The 25,194-nt window shown below is 41.4% G+C and overlaps 1 protein-coding gene across 6 annotated transcripts in view; it reads right to left on the bottom strand.

Moving 5' to 3' along the window:
• MAGI2 (membrane associated guanylate kinase, WW and PDZ domain containing 2) overlaps positions 1-25,194 on the bottom strand; it is a 1,482,569-nt gene that overhangs the window by 46,325 nt on the left and 1,411,050 nt on the right. For 3 of the 6 annotated variants that reach the window (XM_032761229.2, XM_032761230.2, XM_032761233.2), the window contains one exon: positions 15,032-15,170. In XM_032761229.2, coding sequence (XP_032617120.1) covers positions 15,032-15,170 — 139 coding nt within the window. Of the gene's footprint in view, positions 1-2,454; positions 2,566-15,031; positions 15,171-25,194 lie in introns of all 6 variants that reach the window. The other 3 variants (XM_032761231.2, XM_058425323.1, XM_032761232.2) reach the window with 2 other exon arrangements.

Raw genomic sequence — 25,194 nt, 5'->3', positions numbered from 1 at the left:
TTTACCCTCCCATTAAAAATTTCTTGCGGTGACATCTGATTATATAAACCTCAGATTGCTTTGCTTGGGATAGAAGGTCTTCTTTTCTTTTCTTTCTTTTCTTCTCCCTTTTCTTTTCTTTTCTTTCCTTTCCTTTGAGACAGGGTCTCACTCTGTCACCCAGGCTGGAGTGCAAGTGCAATCATAGCTCATTGCAGCCTCAAACTCCTGGGCTCAAGAAATCCTCTTGCCTCAGTTTCCCAAGTAGATGGGACTACAGTCACGTGCTAGCACACCTGGCTAATTGTTTATTTTTTTGTATAGATAGCGTCTTGCTATGTTGCCCAGGCTAGTCTCAGTCTTTTGGCCTCAAGCAATCCTCCTGCCTTGGCCTCCTGAAATGTTGGGATTAGAGCTGTGAGCCGCCGTGCCCAGCCAGAATTTTTTAAAGGGCTCCTCTTTCATTTTGGCTATCCCCCTTTCCCATTTAAACTATGTTATAGCTATTCTGAATGCATCTCCCTGACTTTGCTTGAACCATTTCATCTGCTTGGAAATAAACAGCCTTATCTTTTTCCCACTCTGGTGAAAGCAATGCCCAGCTAAAATTTTACCACTTGGGTAGAATTTTCTACAATTCTGCTAAGCAGATTTAGTTTACTGCCCGCTTTGGGTTCTTATCACCCTTTGCTGATACTATTTATCTTGCCCCATTACATAATTATCTCCCTGTCTTCCATCCTAGCTTATGAATGGACATGGCAGAGCCTTTCTTATTAATTTTTATATCCCTAGCAATGAGCAACAGGCTTGGGGTCACAGGTGGTGCTTGATAGATGCTTATGGAACTGAACTGAAACCACAAAGAGCCCTCTCTCTCTCTTTTTTTTTTAAAGTTAATGACTCTAGTGAATTGACTCAGGCCTCCTCATCCCCATGGATTACAGACTAGTTAAAGTAAATTATATGGCAAGCATAGACCTTTCTTTTGTCAGAAACAGAAATCTATCCCTCCTTAACCTATAGTCATTGGACTAGATTTCCCCAATAAGTATTCCATGGCTTTATCCTTTTTCTAGCACATTGCAACTTTCTCCTTTATGCCCTAACTTAGCTACATAGTTTTCCCCTGATCAGCAAGTTACCTTTTGAGAGACATATTTTGGAGAAATGATACATTTAAAACTTGTTTTTGTAGATAGCTTCAAGGAATGACTGTGATGGTTGTGTGGGGGTGTGTGTGTGTGTGTGTGTGTGTGTGTATCTACATAAATTTATATCAGCATAAAACTTTTTGATAAGAAAATGTTTAGTAGTAAGCCGATTAAATAATTTACCTAATGAATAATGTTGTCTTTTATGTTAAATTCTAGCCAGTCCTGGATGGTAGTTAGCAGCGTCATTAATAATTGGAAAATATGTTTCAGAAAAAATTCAGAGAGCCAGTTTAAAAGAATTTGGTGGAGAGATGCTTAGCCATGGCTGTGACAGTATGAATGGGATAGAATCAAACCAGAATTGAGAAGTGTGTCAGTTTGATTTATACTTATATGGCTAACTATGGAGACTGCGCATGAGTACAGTTTCTGCTATAAAGCCAAAGCGACATATAAAATCCCAGTCCAATTAAATTGTGGCAGTAGCCACATGCCACCGCAGAATGTGACAGTGAAATGTGGGCTGCTCTAGGGATGTATTTGAGGGGTAAAAAGTTGCTTGACCCATAGTTGCAAGGCTATCATCTACGTTCTGATTTTTAAAAAAATTATGGGTTACATTTTCTTTCCTCGAGATTTTTTACCAAGGCTAAAATATAGCCAACACTTGAGAATATTCCTTTTGAAACAGTAGCGAATACTAACTCGATGTAAAGTTATGACTACTTTAAAAAATAGTCACAATTGGGCCCTTAAAAGTTTTTTTTTTCTTTAACTTGGTGCATCACTGAGTATGGAGGAAGGAAGGTGACAGGATCTTGTCCTGATTGGATAACTGCCACAGAGCAGGCTGGGAAATACCCATGATGCCAGGTGAAGTTTGGAGTTTCTAGGGCTAGAAGGTCTGGCAACTGTGGCTCTCTTTCTATTGGACACGGAAAGGATAGCTTAGGTTACAGCTGTCTATACTATGACTGAGAGGAAACAAATTTAGTGACTTGCACTGAATCCCAGGGAGGATGCTCTGAAATGTGTGGGGTGGAACGCGGCCAGTGCTGCTCTGCTGTTCTCTACCTGCTTCCTTCCTGCTGGGGTCATTCTAGGCTGGCCCCTGCTAGAATGCGGTGCATCTCAAATTTTCATGACTCTGCAAATCCTATCCTTATCACTTATAAGGTCTAAGTTATACATATATTCCAGAACTCTAGAAATAATTAGACAAGCTACTAAGAAAGAGAAAGCATTATACATCAGTTAAAAACATACGCAAAACCAAGGCTCATTAGAGAAAGATAATATTCATGCAGATTTTACAAACCGTGTCTTTAGGGTGGCCCAATAAGTAGAAATATGGGGACCCATGCTTGTCACTTTTCATGCACATGGAGAGACTGGAAGGTACCATTCCTAAAGGAAGGGGAGGAACAGCCTAGGACCAATCATTAGAATTAACAGAACCAGTAACAAAGATATATTATTACTGTTAGAATCAAGATTGCTTAGTATGTTTAGAGCAGTCGAATAAAAATTATCTAGGCAGTAAGAATAAAGACTTTAAGTAAAGCTAACCCTATCAAGCATGCAGCAAGTGAAATTAGTGAAAGACTGAGCTATATGTGTATTTCAAAAGTAGACTTTTCTCAAAATATTGAGGGCATCCTGAGGTGCTTTAATGGAGGCACAAATGTTAATAAAATTTGAAATGGTAATATGTAAATTCTTGTAGGCTTTTCTCACAATAATGAGATGTTTTAGGGATATCAACTGTCATTTGAGAATCAGTCACAGTAATCATTTCTAAATTTTAAAAGGACTATAAAAATAAATACATAGTGTCCCCCTGTTTATATTTATATTTTCTCTAACAATCTCATAAATTCATATAGTTCCCCTTACCACTAAAACTTTGCTTGTTAAATTCAAAGTTCGTGGTCAGGCATGGTGGCTCATGCCTGTAATCCTAGCACTTTGGGAGGCCGAGATGGGTGGAACACTTGAGGTCAGGAGTTCAAGACCAGCCTGGCCAACATGGGGAAACCCCATCTCTGCTAAAAATATAAAAATCAGCTGGGCAGGTTGGTGCGTGCCTGTAGTCCCATCTACTTAGGAGGTTGAGGCAAGAGAGTCACTTGAACCCGGGAGGCAGAGGTTGCAGTGAGCTGACATAGCACCACTGCACTCCAGCCTGGGCATCAGAGTGAGACTCTGTCTTAAAAAAAAAAAAAAATTCATAGTTGACTTGCTGGATTTAATTGCTTTCTGGAAGAAAATAAAGCTGAAAAAAAAAATGCAGCAGTGTCTTGCCTGTTCTGTTCCACTGTACTCACCTGCTGTGGGTTGTGCTTTGAAACCAACCTTTTCGTGGTGGTCTTGGTCTGAATCTAGCTCAGATCATGGACTACAGTTCTTTACCTACACAAAGATGAGTACTAGAAATTCTAGAATATCTAGATTAGTAATTTCCAAGAGACAGGCCCCTAGAAGAGGCAACAACTGCTCCCTGCTCAGCCTGTGTTCTCTCAGCTCTGCTCAGGGTGAGACAAGGGGGCTGTGCTCATTGTGAGGTTAATGTGATCAGAAGAACTTAATCCATGCAGCTTGGATGTGTTGAGGCCTGATTTCCTCTTTGCCAGCAAACACTGATTCTCCCTGTCTACATGCCCAAGTTGCTCCACACGTGGTGCTATGTATATATGGCTTTGATGTGCAGAATGGATTTGCACTCCATATCAATTTTGGGTTTTGCCACACGGGGTGTTTTTCATAGCACGGTGTGTTTGAGGAAAGGGAGAGTACAGGCGGAGCCCTAACACCTTGAGGTTAAATGGAAAGTAGAACCTCTGGAGGGTAAGGAAGCACATGCTTAACAATAAATGTCAGAAGTAGAAATTAAATTTCAGGATTTATTAATTGAGTTTACCACTTAGCCCTGCCAAGATGCAAGTAATTTTGTGTGAAAATGATCAAGCTGTTTCAGTGTCACACAGAGAAGGATCTCATTTGGTTTTAAACATGGCCTTTAATGGGCTTGGAAGATACATGTGCTAGGAGACCTCATGCCCAGAAGGTCAAATAAAAGGGCCCAGAGCATGGTGGAAATAAATTGCTGTGAAGGTTGGAGTAGAAACTGCAGTGAAATGTGAGAAACAGAGAGTTGCATACTGTGTTAGGCATATTAATGCATACATTATGAGTGTATTTGTCCAATCCCAAAACCCAGGATCCCAATAAGGCCAGGGTCACTCTTGAAGAATGCTTGCTGAACCGACCAGAGACCTTGCTACAGAACTGTAAAAGCAGGTTATTTTGAAAGCAAATGTCTGAGCCGCTTTATAGTTAACAGCTATTTAGTCTGGGCTAAGTGTGCATTTGTTGTTCTATTAAAAAAATCTTGAATCCAAACAGCACATTGATGAATGTGTGATTCTTAAGTTTAGAGATTTTGTTGTAGTTAGAGCATACAATTAAAGCCTGGAGTAAGGCATTATATGACTTTATTTCTGATCCTGACTGAAGGTCTATAGTTAAATATTGGGAGTTCTTATCAGAACAGGACATTGGGGCAATGCTAACTTCAAGCAAGGTTGTAGGCAGTTTGTGAATAACAAAAATCTGGACTTACGGTAAAAAATACAGAGATAATAAGAAGGTTGTTGGTTGCCGGGGTGAGTGTGGAGGGAATGGATGAATAGTTGGAGCACAGAGGATTTTTAGGGCAGTGACACTACTCCGTATGATACTACAATGGTGGACACATGTAATTAGACATTTGTCTACACCCATTGAATGTACAACAGTGGTCTCCAACATTTTTGGCACCAGGGACTAGTTTTGTGGAAGACAATTTTTCCACAGACCAGGTGGGGGTAGGGGGATGGTTTCAGGATGAAACTGTTCCACCTCAGATCATCAGGCATTAGATTCTCATAAGGAGCAGGCAACCTAGATCCCTCACATGTGCCATTCGCAGTAGGGTTTGCTCCCCTATGAGAATCTAAATGCTGCCACTGATCTGACAGGAGGTGGAGCTCAGGCAGTAATGCTCCCTTGCCCACTACTCACCTCCTGCTGTGTGGCCCGGTTCCTAACAGACCATGGACCAGTCACGATCTGCAGCCCAGGGGTTGGGGACCCCTGATGTACAACACTAAGACTGAACCCTAGTGTCAACTGTGGACTCTGAGTGATAAAAGTGTGTCAATGTAGGTTCCTCACCTGTAACAAATGCACACTGTGGTGGGGGTGCTGATCATGGGGGTGGCTGTGCATGAATGGGGGCAGGGAGTATATGGAAATCTCTGTGCCTTTCTCTCAAATTTGCTGTGAACCTAAAACGCTCTAAAAAATCAAGTCTTAAAAAAAGCTGGCCTTACAGACTCACTGTTTCTTCCACTGGAAATGAGGGGTTTAGAGTACTTTAGTTAAAAAATTAAAGCTCAGGTTATTCGACTAGGGGAAACCAGGACAGGGCAGTAGGCATGGGCCTGGCTGAAGTGATGCTTTGGAGACTGGACCCTTGCTGGTTATGGCAGTTGGTTGGACTTACTCTGGAATTTGTCTTAAGATACTGGACTGTACTTTGAGCAGCCAGGCTTTGTTGTTAAACTCTTTAAGATCAACATCTTTTCTGTAATGTCTCTATTTCAAGACAAGAGAAAATTAGACTGCAGAAAACAGCTTTGGCATGTAGCACCAACTTCTTAATGGGTCCAGCTGAGAGGTTCGAAGCCTTTTCTAGAATCAACATTCTCATGTTGTGAACCACAGGGCCAGACTCTCCGTAATGAGGAGAGCTCAGATTGTCAAAAAGGCATGACATGGAAAATGGGAGGACAATGGAAGGAAAATCTAGTTTCCTTTCTCTAAGTTGCAAGGGCTGACAAGTCACAGAATGAACAGCATTTCAGACTTGATGGGCAAAGGCTGAAGGGGTGGGGCACACTCAAATAGTGGGAGGCCATGGACAGAAAGAGGGCAACCAGTAGAAACTTTAGCAGGCCTGGCCTTCACAATAGAGCTAGAGCAGATACATCCGGCAGTCCCCAGGATATGATATTCCCCGAAATCCCTGGAATGGTATTAATATTTAAAAAATATAGAGTCCTGGACTGAACTGACTCAGTCAGAATCTCCAGAGGGTATGTGGAGAGTGAGAGGGAATGCAAGCATCTGTGTATTTAAAAGGCTGAATCATTTCTCTAAGACTGTGTGTATGTGTGTGTGTGTGTGTGTGTGTGTGTGTATGTGTATGTGTGTGTGTGAGAGAGATTGAAAGAGAGAGATTGAAAGAGAGAGATTGAAAGAGAGAGAGAAGAAAAGAAAGAGAGAGGAAAAGAGAGAGAGGAGAGAGAGAGAGAGAGAGAGGCTTCTGATTCCTCTTAAAGAAGGGTTAATTTTTCTCCTGCATCTTAGGATTTTCTCAGTTTCCATATTTGATCTTGTCCCTTGATCCTCAATCTCAACTCCTCACCCCACAATCCCCCGTTGTGTAAGACACATTTTCTTGAATTGGTGACTTCTTTAAGGTCTGCCCCAAAGTTCTTGCAGTATTCAGCAATGTTTCCACTAAGACAGCTGCCTTTTCTCCTGGACTCTTAGGGAAAGCAGTCCTCTTGTGGGAGAGCTCAGCTTTGTGTTGGGCCAAGGAAGGGAATGTTCCTATTAGATCCTAAAATACGACTCTCCATGATGGGTTACTGGAGGGGCTGGAAACTTTAGGTTTTCCAAGATGTACATGGGTGCTCTTCTTGATGAAGTTTGGGAAAGATACCTCTTTATTCACTCATCTTCTCCATGACTTAAGTGTTTGGGAACTGAGGAAGGCTGGACCTTAAGAGCTAAACAGGTTCTTCTTGGTAGATTTCTTGGTCACGATATATATATATATATATATATATATATATATTTTTTTTTTTTTTTTTTAGATGGAGTCTCGCTCTGTCACCCAGGCTGGAGTGCAATGGTGCGATCTTGGCTCACTGAAACCTCCGCCTCCCGGGCTAATTCTCCTGCCTCAGCCTCCCGAGTAGCTAAGATCACAGGCACATGCCACCACACCTGGCTGATTTCAGGCATGTGCAACCACACCTGGCTGATTTTTGTATTTTTAGTAGAGATGGGGTTTCACCATGTTGGCTAGCCTGGTTTAGAATTCCTGACCTCAGGTGATCCACCCACCTCGGCCTCCCAAAGTGCTGAGATTACAGGCATGAGCCACTGCACCCAGTCTGGTCTAATATATTTTTATCAGAGTCTTAAATACCTAACAAGTTAGGACTTGCAGGTTGTAGGCAGGGCACAATATATCCTTAAAAAGAAAAATGCATGTTGCAAATCATGTAAGAATATGTAAAAAGAAGAAATATCATTATAGTCCATGATTTTCAATAAAACAATGGGAAGAAATGTGATTTCATCCTCATCCTAAAATCACTTACGATAACAAATGAGGTTTTGGCTGAGCATCAGGGAAAAAGAATTCAGTGTTGTGTTCTTTAAGAAAGCCCCTGGCAGGGCCTGGTGGCTCATGCCTGTAATCCCAGCACTTTGGGAGGCTAAGGAGGGCAGATCACCTGAGGTCAGGAGTTTGAGACCAGCCTAGCCAACATGGTGAAACCCGGTATCTACTGAAAATACAAAAAATTAGCTGGGCGTGGTGGTGCATACCTGCAGTCCCAGCTACTCAGAAGGCTGAGGCAGGAGGATCTCTTGAACCTGGGAGGTGGAGTCTGCAGTGAGCTGAGATCACGCCATTGTACTCCAGCCTGGACTACAGAGCCAGACCCTGTCCCCTCTGCCAGAAAAAAAAGAAAGCCCCTGTCTCTGGCTCCATGAAGTAAGAACTTATTTACTGCAGGTTTTATGGTTAGCGGATTTCCTGGGGTTGCCTAAATGCTGCAGAAAGCATCCTGAGCCTTTCAGCTAGGAAGAACCCTGTTCTCTGTATGATGTAACCCAAGGTTCTGCCAGACATTCTGTCCCCTTCCCTAGGTGCTTTATCATTTTCTATTACATGGTGGAAGGTGTTCTTGAGTGATTTGTGGAACCTCTCATGGAAAAGGAAGATATGCTCAACCATGAATGTCAGAAGCTGAAATTAAATTTCAGAATTTATTATTGCAGCAAGCCACCTTTTGCCCTACTAAAAATGCAGGTGAATTAGTGCCAAGGCTATAGTGCCACTTAAAGCTTCCATCAACGTGGTCTCTGAGGAAGAGGTTAGGGCAATGGTGACCCTCCTTTGTCTTTTATTGAGGGGGCACATCAGCACACCAAGGCAGACCCAGGGTGTGAGGTAACACGTCCAGGCTCCCAGAAGTGGCTGATGGCCACAAGAGGGGAAGAGTGAATTTGATAGATGAAGTTTTGGCTTATTAAATTATAATTTAGAATAATTCAGACAAGGTCTAAGTAGAGATTTACCCACTCAGCAAGTTCTTTCTTCAGAAAAAGTACTAATTATTAGCACAAATATTATAAAGGAAATTCTTAACAAACTGAAGAAGCCAAGTGCTCTTCAAGGATTCTTAACACTCTAGAAGTACTTGTTAAATTCTACAAATAATTAATAAAACCCATTTAAATGTTTTTCATGAGAGCAGATCCTTTGAGACCTTTTTATGAGTCACTACTCCGTTAAAAACACATTTCTTCATTATTAGTGTCAGCTCACTGAGGACCAGGACTATATTTTACCTTCAGTGCCTGCAAAGCATCCTGCACATAGTAGGTGTTCAGTAAATCTGGTTTAGTTGAGGAAATATTAATTATATCAACTAATAATATTAATCACAGGATTTATTCCATATAGAGTACTTGGTAGGAATATATTGTCTGGAGCTTATTTTTGTATCATTAGAGGGAAGAAAGGATGTACTCAGCAGATAATAGCAAAAAAAATTATAACAGCATACTTATAATGTTTACTTGGCAATATTTTTTCTTTCTTTTGAGATGGGGTCTTACTCTGTCACCCAGGCTGGTGTGCAGTGGCACAACCATGACTCATTGCATTCTGAACTTCCTGTGCTTAAGTGATCCTCCTGAGTAGCTGGGACCACAGGAGTATGCCACCACGCTTGGCTAATTTTTTTTTTTGTAGAGACAAGGTCTCCTTATGTTGCCTCTTCTGTTGAACTCCTGCACTCAAGCAGTCCTCCTGCCTTGGCCTCCCAAAGTGTTAGGATTAGAGGTGTGAGCCACCCCGCCTGGCTGGCAATATATGTTCTTAAAGAAGAATAAACAAATGACCATTACTTATTGCCATCTACATAGAGGCCAGTACTGCTTCACCTGCTGCTCTAATATAATTATTGTAAGTCATTTTAACTTATTGATTAAAGGAAGACTTGTAACTAAACAACTGTTTGATCCATTCATTTCTTTAGCTATAGTCACTAGCTCAGATCGATCTGTTTCTCCAATTAGTGCAGTTTTATTATACTTACAAAATGTAAACAATTTCATTTACCAGGTGCTTGTAGTCAAGCCAAAACCTATTATATTAAAGATATGATTAACTTTGAAAATGAAAGCATAGGCAGAAGTATAATTCACTGATTGGCTGTTTCTTCCCCTTTGTGTGGGTATGTGGCATTAGTTGTCACTGGGCCATTTTCATTGTGAGATTTCTGCTTCATCCTTTTTAACCCTGCCTGGCCTCCTAAGACCACCAAGACTCCCACTTACAACTGGACTATTCTATTCATAAAGCCTTGCCCCATGGCTTTTTAGGAGAATAAACAGGCCAGAGCACCAACCCAGACTAAAAAGCATGTTTCTATTATATTTTGCTTTATTCTGATTAACTTTGAACAGCAGACATTAACAAGGGAAAGGCTCCACTTTGGTCTGAACTGCTTATATTGGGAATTTTTTCATCCAGCGGCACCTCTATTTACCTTGGCCCTGACTCTGTGGCTCAGTTGATAAATCAAGTGTACGTTCGTGTTGTACTCTTTGAATGCCAATGAAGGATGCCTGCATTTCAAGGCAGGCAGCTAATCTGTATAATTTATTCCTGTGCAGTTTTACAACCATGATGCATACTTCCTTTTCTCTTAACCTTTGTGGATTTCATTTGAATAGCAATAATCAGGGTGAAGGAGGGCACTGCTTTTGATGCATCATCTTCTGATTCTCTTCTCAGTATGGCATTGAGATGTGTATCAAGGGAGGGAACTCACGCTTCCCGCTGAGTTTACAATCAACAAATTCTTATCCTGAGGATTGGAGTGGAGTTGAAGTATCTATCTCCTGAGCTTGTCTTTCAAGGACTTAACTATGAAAGCAACTCCTCCTTCAAAGCCCTTATCATTTTCCGACTCCCCTTGCAGCTGCTCCACAGCCTCTGTGTGCAGCCACTACTTTCGGGGTGGCATTTGTTGATTTCTGCCTCTGAATTGGCTGAGGTGTCACCTGACATTTAGTCTTTGGGTAATTAGAGATGACATATTTGCAGCATGTTTATTCCTTCCCCCAGCTCACTTGGAGTCATGCTGATTTTGTTTAGTCAATGCTCTGACAGATCGCCTTTGGTATTTTTTCAATTGTACCTAGGCTTATCTCTCGGTCACGGATCACCTTAAGAACTCAGAGTGAGAGATTTTATTTCTCTTGACTGAAATCAGCTTTTTCTTGACATGTCCAGAAGTCCAGATAAGGGTCTTGCTTCAAAGCTGTCCTAAATTTTGAATCATAGGGATATCAAAAGGAGGACTGGTTGAAATCCTTCCACAGGGAGTGGTTTAAAAAAAAATCAGTTTTCCCATGATTAGGATGCATTAGGAAAAAGTAGGATTATATTCTTGGCTATATCTACTGGTTAAACTCAAGTATTTAATTTTCCTTTTCCATTAGCACTTTCTTTTGTTGTTATTGTTGCAATTATTTTGCTGTTACCCAATTCTGCTGCTTAAGAATTTATTAAGATATACTCTAGTTTATCTTAGACAAAAAGAATTCTTTTTTTAAATGAAAGCATCAAGTTGGTGAAAGAAGACAAGAAATTCTGTTTCATGATATAGTCTATTTAATGCTGGAGGAATTATGGTGTTCCTAGCAGTAGGCACTCCTTGTATGTAGTTGTCACTTGTATGTAGTGGTCACTTTTATAGTTCATAGATGTGGCCACTTCTCTGGCTTGCTTCTGGCGCAGAAAAGGTTAACAGAGCAGGCCTGACACTGCTGTCCTTAGAAAGGCCAGCTTTCAAGGTTGGCCATTGGCTGGTGCCTGGAAATGTGACTGGTAAATCATCCCCTAAGCTAATGTAAACCTTTTGCTAAATTATGAGTGTCTCACTGTATCTAAACTGTTTGTACAATCAGTGTGGTTTGTGCTGAACCTGCTTTGCTTCTGGGAGCCTGGAAGTGTGGTATGTGCTAGGCAGAGGGTCCCTGCATCACCAGCCCTAGTGAAAACTTTGGGCACTGAGTCTCCAGGGAATTTTCCTGAGCAGCAATGTCACACATATCTTGCTGCATTTTTGTTGCTGGGTGGAAAGAGTGTTCTGGGTGACACCTCGTGTGAGAGAGAGAGCATACGGAAGCCTGCATGTGGATTCCTCTCCAGACCCTGCCTGTGTCTTTTCCCTTGTGAGCCCAATGTGTATTTTCACTATATTGATGTAATAAATCTTTTTTTTTTTGGAGATGGAGTCTCGCTCTGTCACCCAGGCTGGAGTGCAGTGGCACGATCTCTGCTCACTGCAAGCTCCGCCTCCCAGGTTCACGCCATTCTCCTCCTCCTGAGTAGCTGGGACTATAGGTGCCTGCCACCACACCCGGCTAATTTTTTGTATTTTTAGTAGAGACGGGGTTTCACCATGTTAGCCAGGATGGTCTCGATCTCCTGACCTCGTGATCTGCCCGCCTAGGCCTCCCAAAGTGCTGGGATTACAGGCGTGAGCCACCGCACCTGGCTGATGTAATGAATCTTAGCTGTGAACACAGTTATATTCTGTGCCCCAGGAGGCCTCCTAGAAAATCTCTAAATGTGAAGGTGGTCTTGGGGACTCCTGGGCCCCATCTCCTCACACATCAGTCACTATGAAATTCCAGAAATATCACTTGATGACATTATCTTCAAAGATGCTGTGATCCTTAATCTTGGTTTCTTATGCATAACCATGCACCTTTCAGCTTAGATTTTGCCAGAGAACTAACATTTATCTAGTTTGACTATTGTTTTACTTCCTTAAAGGAGATTGTTCTATGCTATTAAGTTCTTTCTTTTGTGATATCTCTAAAGTTTTTTATGGTCAAAATCCATCTCAATTTAATATCAAAAGTAGCAGACAAGTGCTAATATTACTAGCAAGTATGATTTAATGTTCCACTTTAGAGGAATATATTTAGAAGAAATTCTGCAATACTGCTACAGTTAACAATGTTGATGACCAGCCACTCAAAAGTGTGCCCAGGCTGGGTGCAGTGGCTCACGCCTGTAATCCCAGCACTTTGGAAGGCTGAGACGGGCAGATTGTTCTGAGCCCAGGAGTTCAAGACCATCCTGGGCAACATGGTGAAACCCCATCTCTACAAAAATACAAAACAATTAGCTGGGCATTGGTGGCTCGCACCTGTAGTCCCAGCTACTCAGGAGGCTGAGGCTGAAGAATCACTTGATCCCGGTTAGCAGAGGTTGCAGTGAGCCAAGATCACACCACTCCACTCCACTCCAGTCTGGGCGACAGAGACCTTGTTTCAAAAAAAAAAAAAAAAAAGAAAAGAAAAAAAGATGTGCCCAGATATTTAAAAGACCCTGGTTAACTTGAGAATTTCACTGTCATCATATATTTTTGGGTGATGTTAAGAATTAATGAAAAAATGTTAACATGATCTTGAATTTTGTCTTGTTCAAAAACATGTTTTTATTCTTCATGATAGCTTGAGGTGGCTTCACGTTTGTTCATTACAGTTTGACTTATGCCACAGGCTGATCAGTAGTATGTTCTACTTGCTCACTACAGACAAGCAGCTGATGTGGGATGCTGAGAAAGTGTGGACCAATAGTGATTCTACAGAAAAATGAAAAGCTCAGGATAGTCATGCTGGTTAGATTAACTTTTTAAAGACAAACCTGTTAGAACAATATTAACTCTATGAAAATGTCTGGGTATAGATAATATTCAGATCTCACCATGGAGTGAAGCATACCATTAAAGGTGGTATGTTTTAGAAGTGACAGAATTTCACAGGTCACTTTGATATTACTGAATCAGTCAATGCTCTAGAGTGTGAAAGGTTATTCTATTCCAAGAGTTCAGATTCTTTACAAAGGGATTAATGCTGGTACATTTTAGCAGGATCATGCCTGTGCTTATTGATAATATATATATTTAAAAATATTTTATTAGATCCAAGCATTAAGGGTAGGAATCTGGGATGAAATGTTTCCTTGGGCCTAGAGCCAGCCCTGCAGAAACTTCTGAATGCTTTTTGACTCACTGTGAAGGCTTGCTAGCTCTCTCTGTAGGCTTTGAGGGGTGCACAAGATGCTGGAAACATAACGCATTTAAGGTCTTTGAGTTTAGATATTTCATTTGAACTCAGGATATAGATCTGCCCTGCTAAATAAGGAGATATTAGTTATTTAGACAATGTATGCAAAAAGAATAATCTGAAATGAAAAAGGATTCTTTAGAAATCTTTTTTTTTCTTTTTTGTTTGAGACAGAGTTTTGCTCTTGTTGCCCAGACTGGAGTACAATGGTGTGGTCTCAGCTCACTGCAACCTCCGCCTCCTGGGTTCAAGTGATTCTTCTGCCTCAGCCTCCCCAGTAGCTGGGATTATAGGCATGTGTCACCATGCCCGGCTAATTTTGTATTTTTAGTAGAGACGGGGTTTCTCCATGTTGGTCAGGCTGGTCTCGAACTCCTGACCTCAGATGATCTGCCTGCCTCGGCCTCCCAAAGTGCTGGGATTACAGGCGTGAGCCACTGCACCCAGCCTAGAAATCTTTTTTTTTTTTTTGGGGTGGGGGGGTAGGTGATAGAAAGATGAAAGTGAGTCAATTTATCTTAATCAACTTAGAGCTCATTATTCAGTTCAGCAGTTAGATCTTGTTTTCCTAATGTGAACAGGTATTATCTGCACTAGTCTGATGTGTCTGTATGCCTGTCTGTTTCTGTCTGTCACTCACTGAGATTATCTTTAAAGGCCACCTCAGGTTTCGTTGCTTTTCATGTAATGACCACTCAGCTGTTTTGGATACACTAGAGCTATGCTGTCAGTAGTGTCTATAATGGGCTGCTGGGAAACAACAACTTTAAAGATGTTTGAAGACAAATCCATGAATCAAAACATGCTTTAAAGCCTTCCTCAAAAGCATACAGAAACACAACACAGGAGTGAATTTTCAGAAAAATTCCTAAATGCCAAGGAAATGCAACCATTGCGTGAAATGATGTTTACATTTTAAACTTCACACCCTGAAGATATGTTGCTTGTCTCTGGCCCCAGTTACAAATCCTTTGAGATAGTCTGATGCATAAACAATGTTAGGAAATAATTGATAAATTACTGTGTACTCAAATGAACAGCGGACTATCAGTCAAATTGTAAGAGTTCTAATATTTAAGTGGTGCTAGATCTCCTCAGACACTCAGAGATGCCCTGAAAGGTCCTGCATTTCATATTTTAAACATTCCTTAATGGAGGGAGCAAAAGAAAGAGTTCACACACATTTATTTCCTGGGCATAAACATACGTGTGTGTGTGTGTGTGTGTGCGCGCGTGTGTGTGTGTGTACATATATATATATATATATATACCTATTGATAGCTAAATATATATTTAGGTAGAAATAGAGAACTGATGCAGTTTTATAAATAAGCATAAGCATTTATGGTTCGCAGAAGGAAGAGCAAAAGGATGAATTAAAACGTGAAACGCACCATATTCTGGGACCTGTCCCGTGCCTCTCTTGAGCAGCAGCCTCACTCGTCTTCCTCCAGATTTGATGAGTTCTATTGCTCTGGCATGTGTCATGTCCCTTGTGCTTTCCCCATTGATTTCAATGATTTGATCTCCTACCTGTTGATTAAAGAAAAATTAAGTCAGCCAAAGATGGTTTTACTCAAGTTGCATTGTCAACAGATTTAAAAAAAGCATGTCTAGATGACCTGAGAGTATCCGAACAATTTGGTGGCAGCCTGCTGCTTCTTGGAAGAGGCTAATCCTGGCTGCATCTTGAATCTGGTCACCAAGCTTTATTTACCTTTACAGAAATGAAAGTATCAGACCACAGAGATTGCAGCCATATGTTACTTATTATGTTACTTATTACTTATTATGACAGAGACTGTAAACTAGTTAGCATTGTTTTAAAAATTAGGGAATATATCTGATACCAAAATTCAAAATAACCTGGAATCTTTGCTTTGAATCAAAAAGTAAACATTTTAAGGGCTTTTCATTGATTCCATTGCCAACTGTCAACTTAGTGCAGCATCCAATTCAGCATGTTGGATAAATTTATTGGTTTTTGTGCTTCTCTGAGAATTTTTTGTATGTATCATTTAAATTTCCCTGGGTGCTGTTGTGATATTGCCTTCTTTGTAAACAGTGGTTGGTTGATATTCACATTTGATGATGAGTTTTCTATCACAGCCCCTTGAATTAAAAATGAGATTCTCCATTCTCTCCACATGACTAATGCCCTGGCTAAATCTTTGCCATGCTCACACTTGATTGCCAGAAGCTGTCTGGTTAAATACCAATTCCTCCTGAATTGTCAGAAATGCCTGGGTTCCATAAGCAATTCCCTTTTGGTGTTTGTGAATAGATAGTTGAAATAAAAGAGGTTCAACCATGAGCACATCATGTAACTCCCACAGTACCATTACTGTCAGGAACCCTTGAATTAAAAAAATGTCTCATCTCAGTGCAAGTAACATAAGACAAATTAACCAGCAAAAAGCACAATGAGTTGCTTTGCAAAAACGCTATTTTAGTTAGGTCCCTTAAAGCAGATCTCAGTCTAAACTCTGTAATGCAAACAGAACTGTAGAAAAACTCTCTTTAGCTAATCATTATCAGTGCGGATGCTGCAGGCTGGCTGAGAATAGGAACACAAATTTCCCATCACAATGGCAGGAGAGCATGAAAACAAGACCCCCAAAGTTGGGGGGAAGAACATGTTTGTTGTAGCAAGGAAATGGCATCTCTACCTAAGGATGATTCTCTAAGGGGTAAGGGTTCCAATGTAATGAAGATAAAGACCTCCCTTTGTATACTCAGCTGCCTTTAGAAGTATGGATTTGGGGCAGTGGATGAGGTTTACCTCACTGGTATGACTTCCACATTCCACAGAAAAACCAAGAAGACAGAACTAACTTAACTGTTTTAGGGCCAGTAGCTTTCTTCAGGTTTCCTTAATTGTCTCCTTTCCTCTGAGGCAACAGGCATAACTTGAATAGTTTGCCAGAGGCCATGTATGTAAGCCAGAGGCAGAAATGGGACCAATTATCCCTCCCCCAGTAGCCCTCTCCTACAACAGAAACCTCATGGCACAGAATTAAATTGAAAAAGTAAAACAGCAGTTCCAATGAAGTTACATGTAGAAAAAGTGTTTCTTCCTGGCTAGACTCTCTTCTGAGCTTCAGACTCACAAGTCCAGCTGATTACTAAACATCTTCACCTCGTTGTCTGTCCAACAGGCAACTCCAACTCAACAGCAGTAGAAGCAGTAGACAGGGCTAACTACCTTTCTCCCAAAGTGGTTCTTCCTCTTAATTCCCAATCCTGGTTAATGGCAACACCATTCACTCAAGCAGAAACCTGGGGGTCACGCTACACTCCTTGTTTTCTCAACTTCTCTGCGTCTGTCCCTGTCCTCATATGTATCCCATTGCTCACAAGCTCAATTCAGGCCTTTACATGGTTATTCCAGTATTCCCCTATCCCTCTCCCACCAACCTCTTTTCATTGTCACCAGAGTCATCCTTCTAAGGAAAAGCTTGCCAAATGTGTCATGCTTACTGAGGCATTCAGGCTTTCACACATACTGCTGTTCTTTTTTCTCCTCCTCCCCACAGGCCTGGTGATTTCTTGTTCTTTCTGAAGGTCCTAAGAATCTTCTCCTATGGGTGCCTTCCTCAACTCTATGGTCTTCACGGCAGAGATGTCTACTCTCTCTGTTCAGTAGTAATGGCACCCCACTCAATTTATTATGCCTCATTACAGATTCATGAGTCTCTGTCTTCCCTCCTAGGTTTTGAGTGTCTTCATTCAGTAAATAATTTCTGGGCACTTGTTATGTACCAGTCAACTGGGGATATAGAGAGAAATGGTATCATTTCTATGTACAATAAGTCCTCAGTCTAGTTGGGAAGAAAGTGGGTAAATAAGGCCATTACTACTCAATGTATCTTTGCGATGACAGAGGCATTCACAAAGTACTAGGGGCACAGAAAGAACAGACATCTAACCCAGAGTGTGGGGGTGGTGGGTATTCAGGGAGAGCTGCCAGGAGGTGGTGACATATCAGTTGAGTTTTGAAGTACCAGTAGGAGTTCCCTAGGCGAAGAGGGAAGCATTCTAGGCAGAGAGAGTAGCATATGCAAAGGCTGCAAAGTTTGAGGGAATGTTATATTTGGGAAACTGTCAGTAGTTTATTATGCTGTTCAGGAGTTTAGGTGTTATTTTAAAGGCAATGGCAAGGCACTAAAAAGTTAAGCATGGGGTAACCTGACCAGGGAAGCTGAGTGGTGGTTAGAAATCTTCCTGCGACCTCAGTATGGAAAGTGGAAGAAGAGAAAGGTGGAAGACTGAGGAAGGGAGCTGAGTTGCGGCGTTGTCACATGGTCTATCCAAGCGAGACATTAGGAGGCTGTGGGGAAGGAGATGATGAGGACAATGACACAGAGTCTGGGTCTCCTTTAACTGTGTGTCTGGATGAGGTGCACTGCATATATTGGTGAATGAGTGAAGTACTTCCACATGGCTTATCTTGAACCCATGGGAGAGGGAGGTATAAACCCTCTTGAACCCCAAATCGAATCTTGACAGCCACTGCTGCCTTGTGGTTACTTGTGTCCTGAGACTGATATTTTAACCAAAAACCATGTGGAGGGCAAAAGGGATCTTGTATTGTGATAGAAATAGTCCCATCTTTTGACCCTGGATGCATACTTGAGTTTAGCAAGACTTAGAAAATTTGAAGTTTTCATTCACTTGTGTGTTTATTTTCCCTTTTCCCTACAAGGAGCTTATGAGACTTAAAGGAGAAGGCATTAGCGTGGAGGAGAGAAGGGGTGGTTTGAAAGCTACATGGGAGGAGGAGAAGCAGAGGGGTTTAGGGGCTGCGCAAGGGCTGAGCTGAAGTCCCTTCTGTGGGGGCCTCAGGGATGAGGCTCTGGGAAGTCACGGACATTATTTTTATTGGGTTCCCAAGAGCCTGGGCTGACCTCTTCACCTGGCAGATTTCCATAATTTCAGCTTTCCATGTAGGGTCCCCTCAGAGGGAGAGGCTCTGATACATGCTGAATCTCTCCTATGCCCTTTCCCCATTGCAGGGTATCAGTGCCATTGGGTGGTGAGGGTTGTGTCTGCTGATTTTCTGCCTTATTTTGGAGCAACGGAAGTTTGGGAATAGTTCAAGATCTTACTAAATTGAGGAAAAAACATTTCTAGGGGCTGGTGGTGGTTAGGTAATGGAATGAAAATGCTGCTGCCGACATAGATTCAGACCATTGCAAAGCACTCTGGGCATTATTTTAATAGTGGGCGGACTCACGGGGACCTGGTTTCAATGGCAACAGACTCAGTCCAGACCTGGCTTCAAGACTTCCATCTCTCTTTGGAACAGTATGAACTGTGAAACGGTTGAATTTTCATTTTCATTCCAGTATCAGTATTCTGTATAATAATTTTAACTGTAACTCCCTAAATAAATTTGGGGTGTGTTCTCTTTCACTGTCATCTGGATATATAAGAAGATCGACTTATCAGGGGGACAGCGGGAGGTGGGGCAAGAGGTTCTCTTGTTACTTTCCTACTTTCTGACCTCATCTGACTTCAGTGCAGCGGCCAGTGTGTGACCAAAGAGTGTCACTTTCCGCTATCACAATCGGGAGAATTAATTTTTTAAAACCAATAGAAAATTCGCAGCCCTTTTAGAAATGAAGAAAAAGACCAACTGTGACTGTGATGTAGTCTCTTTCTATACTCTCTCTGCCACAGAGCTATCTTCAACTGAGCTATGTTACTAAAATGAAACTTCTAAGATCTCCACTCGTTCTTAGAGTATTTTTAAAATATCGAGTTCCAGTTGACAGGAATGGGAGAGGGAGATGGTGGGGGTGGAGGGGGGGAGGGAGAGAGAGAGACACACACACACACAGAGAGAGATACCAAAACCAGATAAAGGTAATTCAGGAGTCTCTGTGTGCACTGCATTATGTGGGTCAAGGAAATGCCAAATGTAGGAAACTGACCAAAGGACTTAAGAGGAATTCTAAGCACTCATTTTTTTTTTTTTTTCTATGGAAGAGATGCTTTTATCTGTGGTCCCCTTGGGGCAACTAACAACCTTAGAGTAACGTCACAGGGGCAAGGTGGAATGGGATAACTGCTGTGTCTAGGGCCCAGCCTAGTAAGTTCTGCATTCCTACTCATACATTTCTGCTCATACATTATAGCAGATTTTTCTTTAACAAAACACCAAATCTTTGAACTTGCTTGGGGCTTTCCAGGTAAAAAACTTTTTCTTTTTTTGCTTATGGAAGGCCAAGGCAGGAGAAGGCAAACATCTCAGAACTCCTTTTGTGGTTAATAGTTCAGGTTGTAAGAAAAAATTTGAACCCTGTACTCTATGCATTTTTGTAGCCAAGTCATATATAAAGTATTTGGCTTGTCTCAATGAAATATTTATAATAATTAGATTAAATCCTGGATTTACTTTAGCCATGAGTCATGGCAGTCCCAGCTCAAAGGGTTGCTTGGACAGCGCTACAAACGTGCTTAGCTGGTTATAATCAGTTAATTGCCCTCATGTTACCATTGCATCATAAGAGCCTATTTTGCATGATCATATATGACTAAAATGATCCCAGATTATAATTAGGTATAAGGAATTGAGCTTCTTTGGAATATTATACCAATAAATCATGAATTATCTCTATTCCTTATTTCATGGTGGACTTAGCTATGGACCATTTTTGTGGCTAATGATCTGAGGTCACAGGCTAATGCCATCATTGTTCCTCCCTTACAGGCTGGTTTCTCCCACTGACACTAGACCCCTCATGGACAGGGAACACACCTATTGTCTCCGTGTCATCTCTACCTGTCACAGTTCCTGAGAAGCAGGCCCTCGGTTCATCACAGTTGAGTCAATGAATATTTGGTTTGCCTTTCAGTGATAGTAAACGTCTTCATTTGCATGCCGTATAAGTTAAGCTTATACGGCACCTCAGCATACCTCAAGCTTTCTTGAAATACTGCCTTACGCAGTTCCAGCCAAATCATGACAATTTCAATGGTACTTACAGGAGACCAAATGAGGCTTCAGTAATGGTGACCTGCACACATTGGTAGTGAGAGGTAAAGTTATAGGAAACAAATGCTAGGATTGAGAGTAAGAGGAATGGAGGCTGAGTCTGAATGAAATAATGAAGCGCCAGGAAAAGGAAAAGTCAGAATTAGGGTCTTTGCTGCTGTAGTCATTGTTATGGGTGCTCTGACACTGGGATGCCTGTGCCCTAATGGCCCTGATGGAACAAAGGACAGGCTGATTTCCAACTTGATGGTGATCTTTAATATCTACTGGCTGTTTTCATGATTAACTTTGTTTGATGTTATTTAATAACCATTACAGGAAGAATATTTTTCAAGGGGTTACACTGAATGTTTTCATTAACCTTCCCATTTCTTTCATTAGATCACGATTGAATTAGATGGGTTCCAAGTGCCTATTACAGGGCCTGGCTTTCGTTATAAACTGTTAGGCTCAGTTGCCTCAGCAAGGCACAGGAGCCCATAAAATCAGCAGGTTTTTCCAGAGAGAAAACTTCTAATCCAATTGGAAACTGAAGCACATGCTTGAGAGCACCAGAACTGTGAATTTTATTTGCTTCAATTAATTTATATATTGAAAACTGTCTGAGACCCTCTTTATACTATGTTTTAGACAGTAATCACTTAAACAGAAAACAGGCTGGGTATGTTGGCTCATGCCTATAATCTCAGTTCTTTGGAAGACCGAAGTGGGAGGACTGCTTGAGTCCAGGAGTTCAAGACTAGCCTGAAACACATGGCAAAACCCCAATCTCTACAAAAAATAAAAAACATTAGCCAGGTGTAGTGGTGCATGCCTAGCTACTCAGGAGGCTGAGGTGGGAGGATCACTTGAGCCCAGGAGGTCGAGGCTGCATTGAGTCGTGATTGCACCTCTGTATTCCAGCTTGGGGAACAAGTGTGAGGACTTATCTCTAGAACAAAACAAAATAATAACTCCCCCCCCACCCACCCCCCCCACACAAAACAAAAAATCAAACCCAAAAAAGTCCCAGCATCTCTTGAGAAACTTCATCCAAGCAGAAGTGTGAAATGACCCTTATGGATGCACAGAAGAGAGAAGAATCCTTCATCAAGGTTCTGCCTAAGCACATAACCTGTTTAGGAGGGTCACAAAGGTGAGGGGAACAAGCTGGTATTGGAAGTGAAAGGCTGCTGCAGGATTCTGAGAATTCACCACTTGATGCAGGTGGTATGCCTTCTTTGGTGTTGTTATTATTTGTGTTTAGAAAAGATGTAGTCACAGCTCAGAAAATACCTGGCCGTTGACTTGAGCACACTATCCTATGGTGGGAGTGTGGCCTTGTCTGGACATTCATATCAGGGAGCTGGCTTTAGCAAAGATTTAGGGGGAGCTCTCCCTTCCGAAGCCTCCATTTCTATTTACAAAAATCCTCTAAATTAAAATGTGAAAATATATGTAAAATTTGAAGTTGACACAGTATCCCTACTGTGGAAGTAGTTGAACCCTAAATTACGATCTGGTATCTTCCTCACTGATTCCTTCCTTTTTCCTTGTCAACTGTTACTGATATTAATCTCATACAGAGAATTTCATTAGATAGCTTCTTTCTAACTCTCCTTACTCTTCTAGGGCTCTTTTTTTTTTTTAATTTTAAATTTTTTTTTTTTTGAGATGGAGTTTCACTCTGTTGCCCAGGCTGGAGTGCAGTGGCACGTTCTTGGCCCAGTGCAACCTCCACTTCCTAGGTGTGAGTGATTATCCTGCCTCAGCCTCCCGAGTAGCTGGGATTACAGGCACACTCCACCACGCTCGGCTAATTTTTTGTATTTTCAGTAGAGAGGGTTTTACCATGTTGGCCAGGCTGGTCTTGAATTCCTGACCTTAGATGATCTACCTGCCTTGGCCTCCCAAAGTGCTGGGATTACAGGTGTAAGCCACCGCACCTGGTCTCTTCTAGGGCTCTTAACTGGGGTTTATGTTTAATTCTTTTAAGTTCTCCCCTCCCCTAGCTCTATGCATGCTCTCTGGGTGATCATTTCCCATCTATTTTTTTTTTTTTTTTTTTTTTTGAGACAGGGTCTCACTTTGTCACCCAGGCTGGAGTGTAGTGGTGTGATCTGGGCTCACTGCAACATTGACCTCCCAGGTTCAAGCAATCCTCCTGCCTCAGCCTCCCAATTAGTTGGGACCACAGGCGTGTGCTACCATGTCTAAGTTTTATATTTTTGGTAAAGACGGGGTTTCGCCATGCTGCCCAGACTGGTCTCGAATTCCTGAGCTCAAGCGATCCACCCGTTTTTGGCCTCCCAAAGTGCTAGGATTACACGCGCGAGCTACTGCGTCTGGCCCTTCTTACCTTTCTAAGGTATTTGGCGTGTTTCCTTTTTGGTGCCTTTGTACATGCCGTTCCTTTTGCTAGAATCTGAGTCCTCCTCCTCCCCACTTCAAAAAGGGAAATCCTACTTTTCTTTTAGGAACCAAACTTCAGGGATGCTATCATCCAGACAGCCTTTTATGATCCCTGCAGTCTGGGTTGGGGGCCTTTCCTGTGCATTTCTTTAGAAGTATTGACCTTTGCCAAGAATACTGTAAGCTCTCCAAGGACAGGAACTCTGTTACATGGGAAATATCCACATATATCTGTTCAACAGATGGATGAATGTTTGAAAGACGGCATTTTTCAGAAATTATCTTTTTGGCTATATGCTCCTTAGAGTTTAAACCAAATGTAAACAAGGTTTACAATAAAATTCTAATTTGGTTTCATAATATATGTCAACCAGGTTTGATCATGATCAAATAATACATGGGAAGTGGCTTGTAATCTCTAAATATACAAATATAATCTATTATTAATTGTAGTAGTTACAATTAACAATAGATCATTGTAATTATCATAATAATGGTAGAAGAGATAAAAAAAGTAATAAATTTTTCATAATGAACCTGGGAGAGAAGTGGTTGAGCTTCTGAGGGTGTATTAAATGGGGAAAAGGGGCAAATGATATTTTTCTGGAAATATCACTGAGAGGTTAAAAACGAAAAAAACCAAAAACAAAAACAACTCTTCTGTTTGGTAAGCGCTGCCTGATAGAAATTCTTATAGGACATGAATGGTATTTCGTATTCCATGATTTTAGATGAAGTTCTTAGGAAAAGAATCTCATGAATGTTGGGCAGATAATCCAAACCCTAAACTAATACAGAGAAATAACTGCAAGTGTGGCAACAGACATGAATGTGAAGAAAGAGATTTTAAAGACAAGCTGGTTGGAGCAAAACATTTTCTACAAAGGAAAAATAACTGCCGTCATTCCATTTTTCATATGCTAGTTTGACTGCTCAGGTGAAAAGAAACTGGGGCAATATCTTAAAATTATTGGCCTAAGAATAGAAAGCTATCACTGGAAGCTCAGCTAGCTTATCCAGTTGCTCAGAAATCACTTATATTAGGTCATGAAGTCAGTTTCCCTAGTTGACTGAAAAATAAACAAAAAGGAAATCAAAGAGGAAGCTTTCTATTGTGAACTCTGTATGGGCTGTTATTTCTCTTCCTTGGATATAATTGAGAGAAAATGAGGGATTATTATTATGTATACTTATCTAATCAGATACATTTATTTTCTGGATAAGCATTAGGCTTTGTGCAATGACTTCTATACTGACTCATGATAACAATTCCTTGTTTTCCTGAAGCTAACTGTCTTGCATATTGCATTTACATTTCAACTTTTTAGCACCTTCTCTCCTCTCTGACCTCTGCTTCTGTCTTTACATCTCTCTCTCAGACTGTGTGTGCACCAGTCCTAGACCTAACAAGTTAACAGCGTGAATGAGCATGAAAAGGTATACCAAGATGGGTGGCGGGGACATCGGTTAGCTGGGATTTTGAAGATAATTTAATGATGGGACTATTTTCGAAGTATGGGCAGGGTTAATGCAATCAAAGAGGGCTGTTGAGGCAATGAAGAATAAATATGGTGAGTACTGTTACCACTTCTAGTCTGAAAGACATCGGGGAGGAAAAGAAATTACAGGGGCTGAGTGAGAGCTGGTGCCATGAAAGAGAGGCTGCCTATCTAGAGCTGGAGCTGTAGCGGGAAGGAATGCTGCCAGGCCCACAGCAGCAAGGCAGGAGCAACAGGGTAAGAAATACCCCAACCTCTCTGTGGCAGACAGAATAATGTCCCCCATCCCCAGATGTCCACCTCCTAGTCCCTGGAATTTGTATTATGTTCCTTACATGGCAAAAAGGATTTTGCAGATGTGCTTACCTTAAGGATCTTGAGATGGGACGATTATCCAGGATTGTTTGGGTGGGCCTAATATAATCAAAAGGTCAAAGTCTGAGAGAGAAATGCAAGACAGAAGCAGAGGTCAGAGAGGACAGAAGGTGTTAAGCTGCTGGCTTTGAAGATGGAGGAAAGAAATATAAGCCAAGGAGTTTCTAGAAGCTAGAAAAGGAAACGAAACGGGTTCCAACCCCAGAGTCTCCAAATGGAACCAGCCCTGCTGACATGGTATCTTGATTTTAACCCAGTGAAACAAACCGATTTCAGACTTCTGACTCCAGAA

The sequence above is a fragment of the Hylobates moloch genome, unplaced genomic scaffold (assembly GCF_009828535.3).
Source record: "Hylobates moloch isolate HMO894 unplaced genomic scaffold, HMol_V3 SCAFFOLD_1, whole genome shotgun sequence".
Taxonomy (NCBI): domain Eukaryota; kingdom Metazoa; phylum Chordata; class Mammalia; order Primates; family Hylobatidae; genus Hylobates; species Hylobates moloch.
This window is presented reverse-complemented; position numbering and strand designations above follow the sequence as displayed.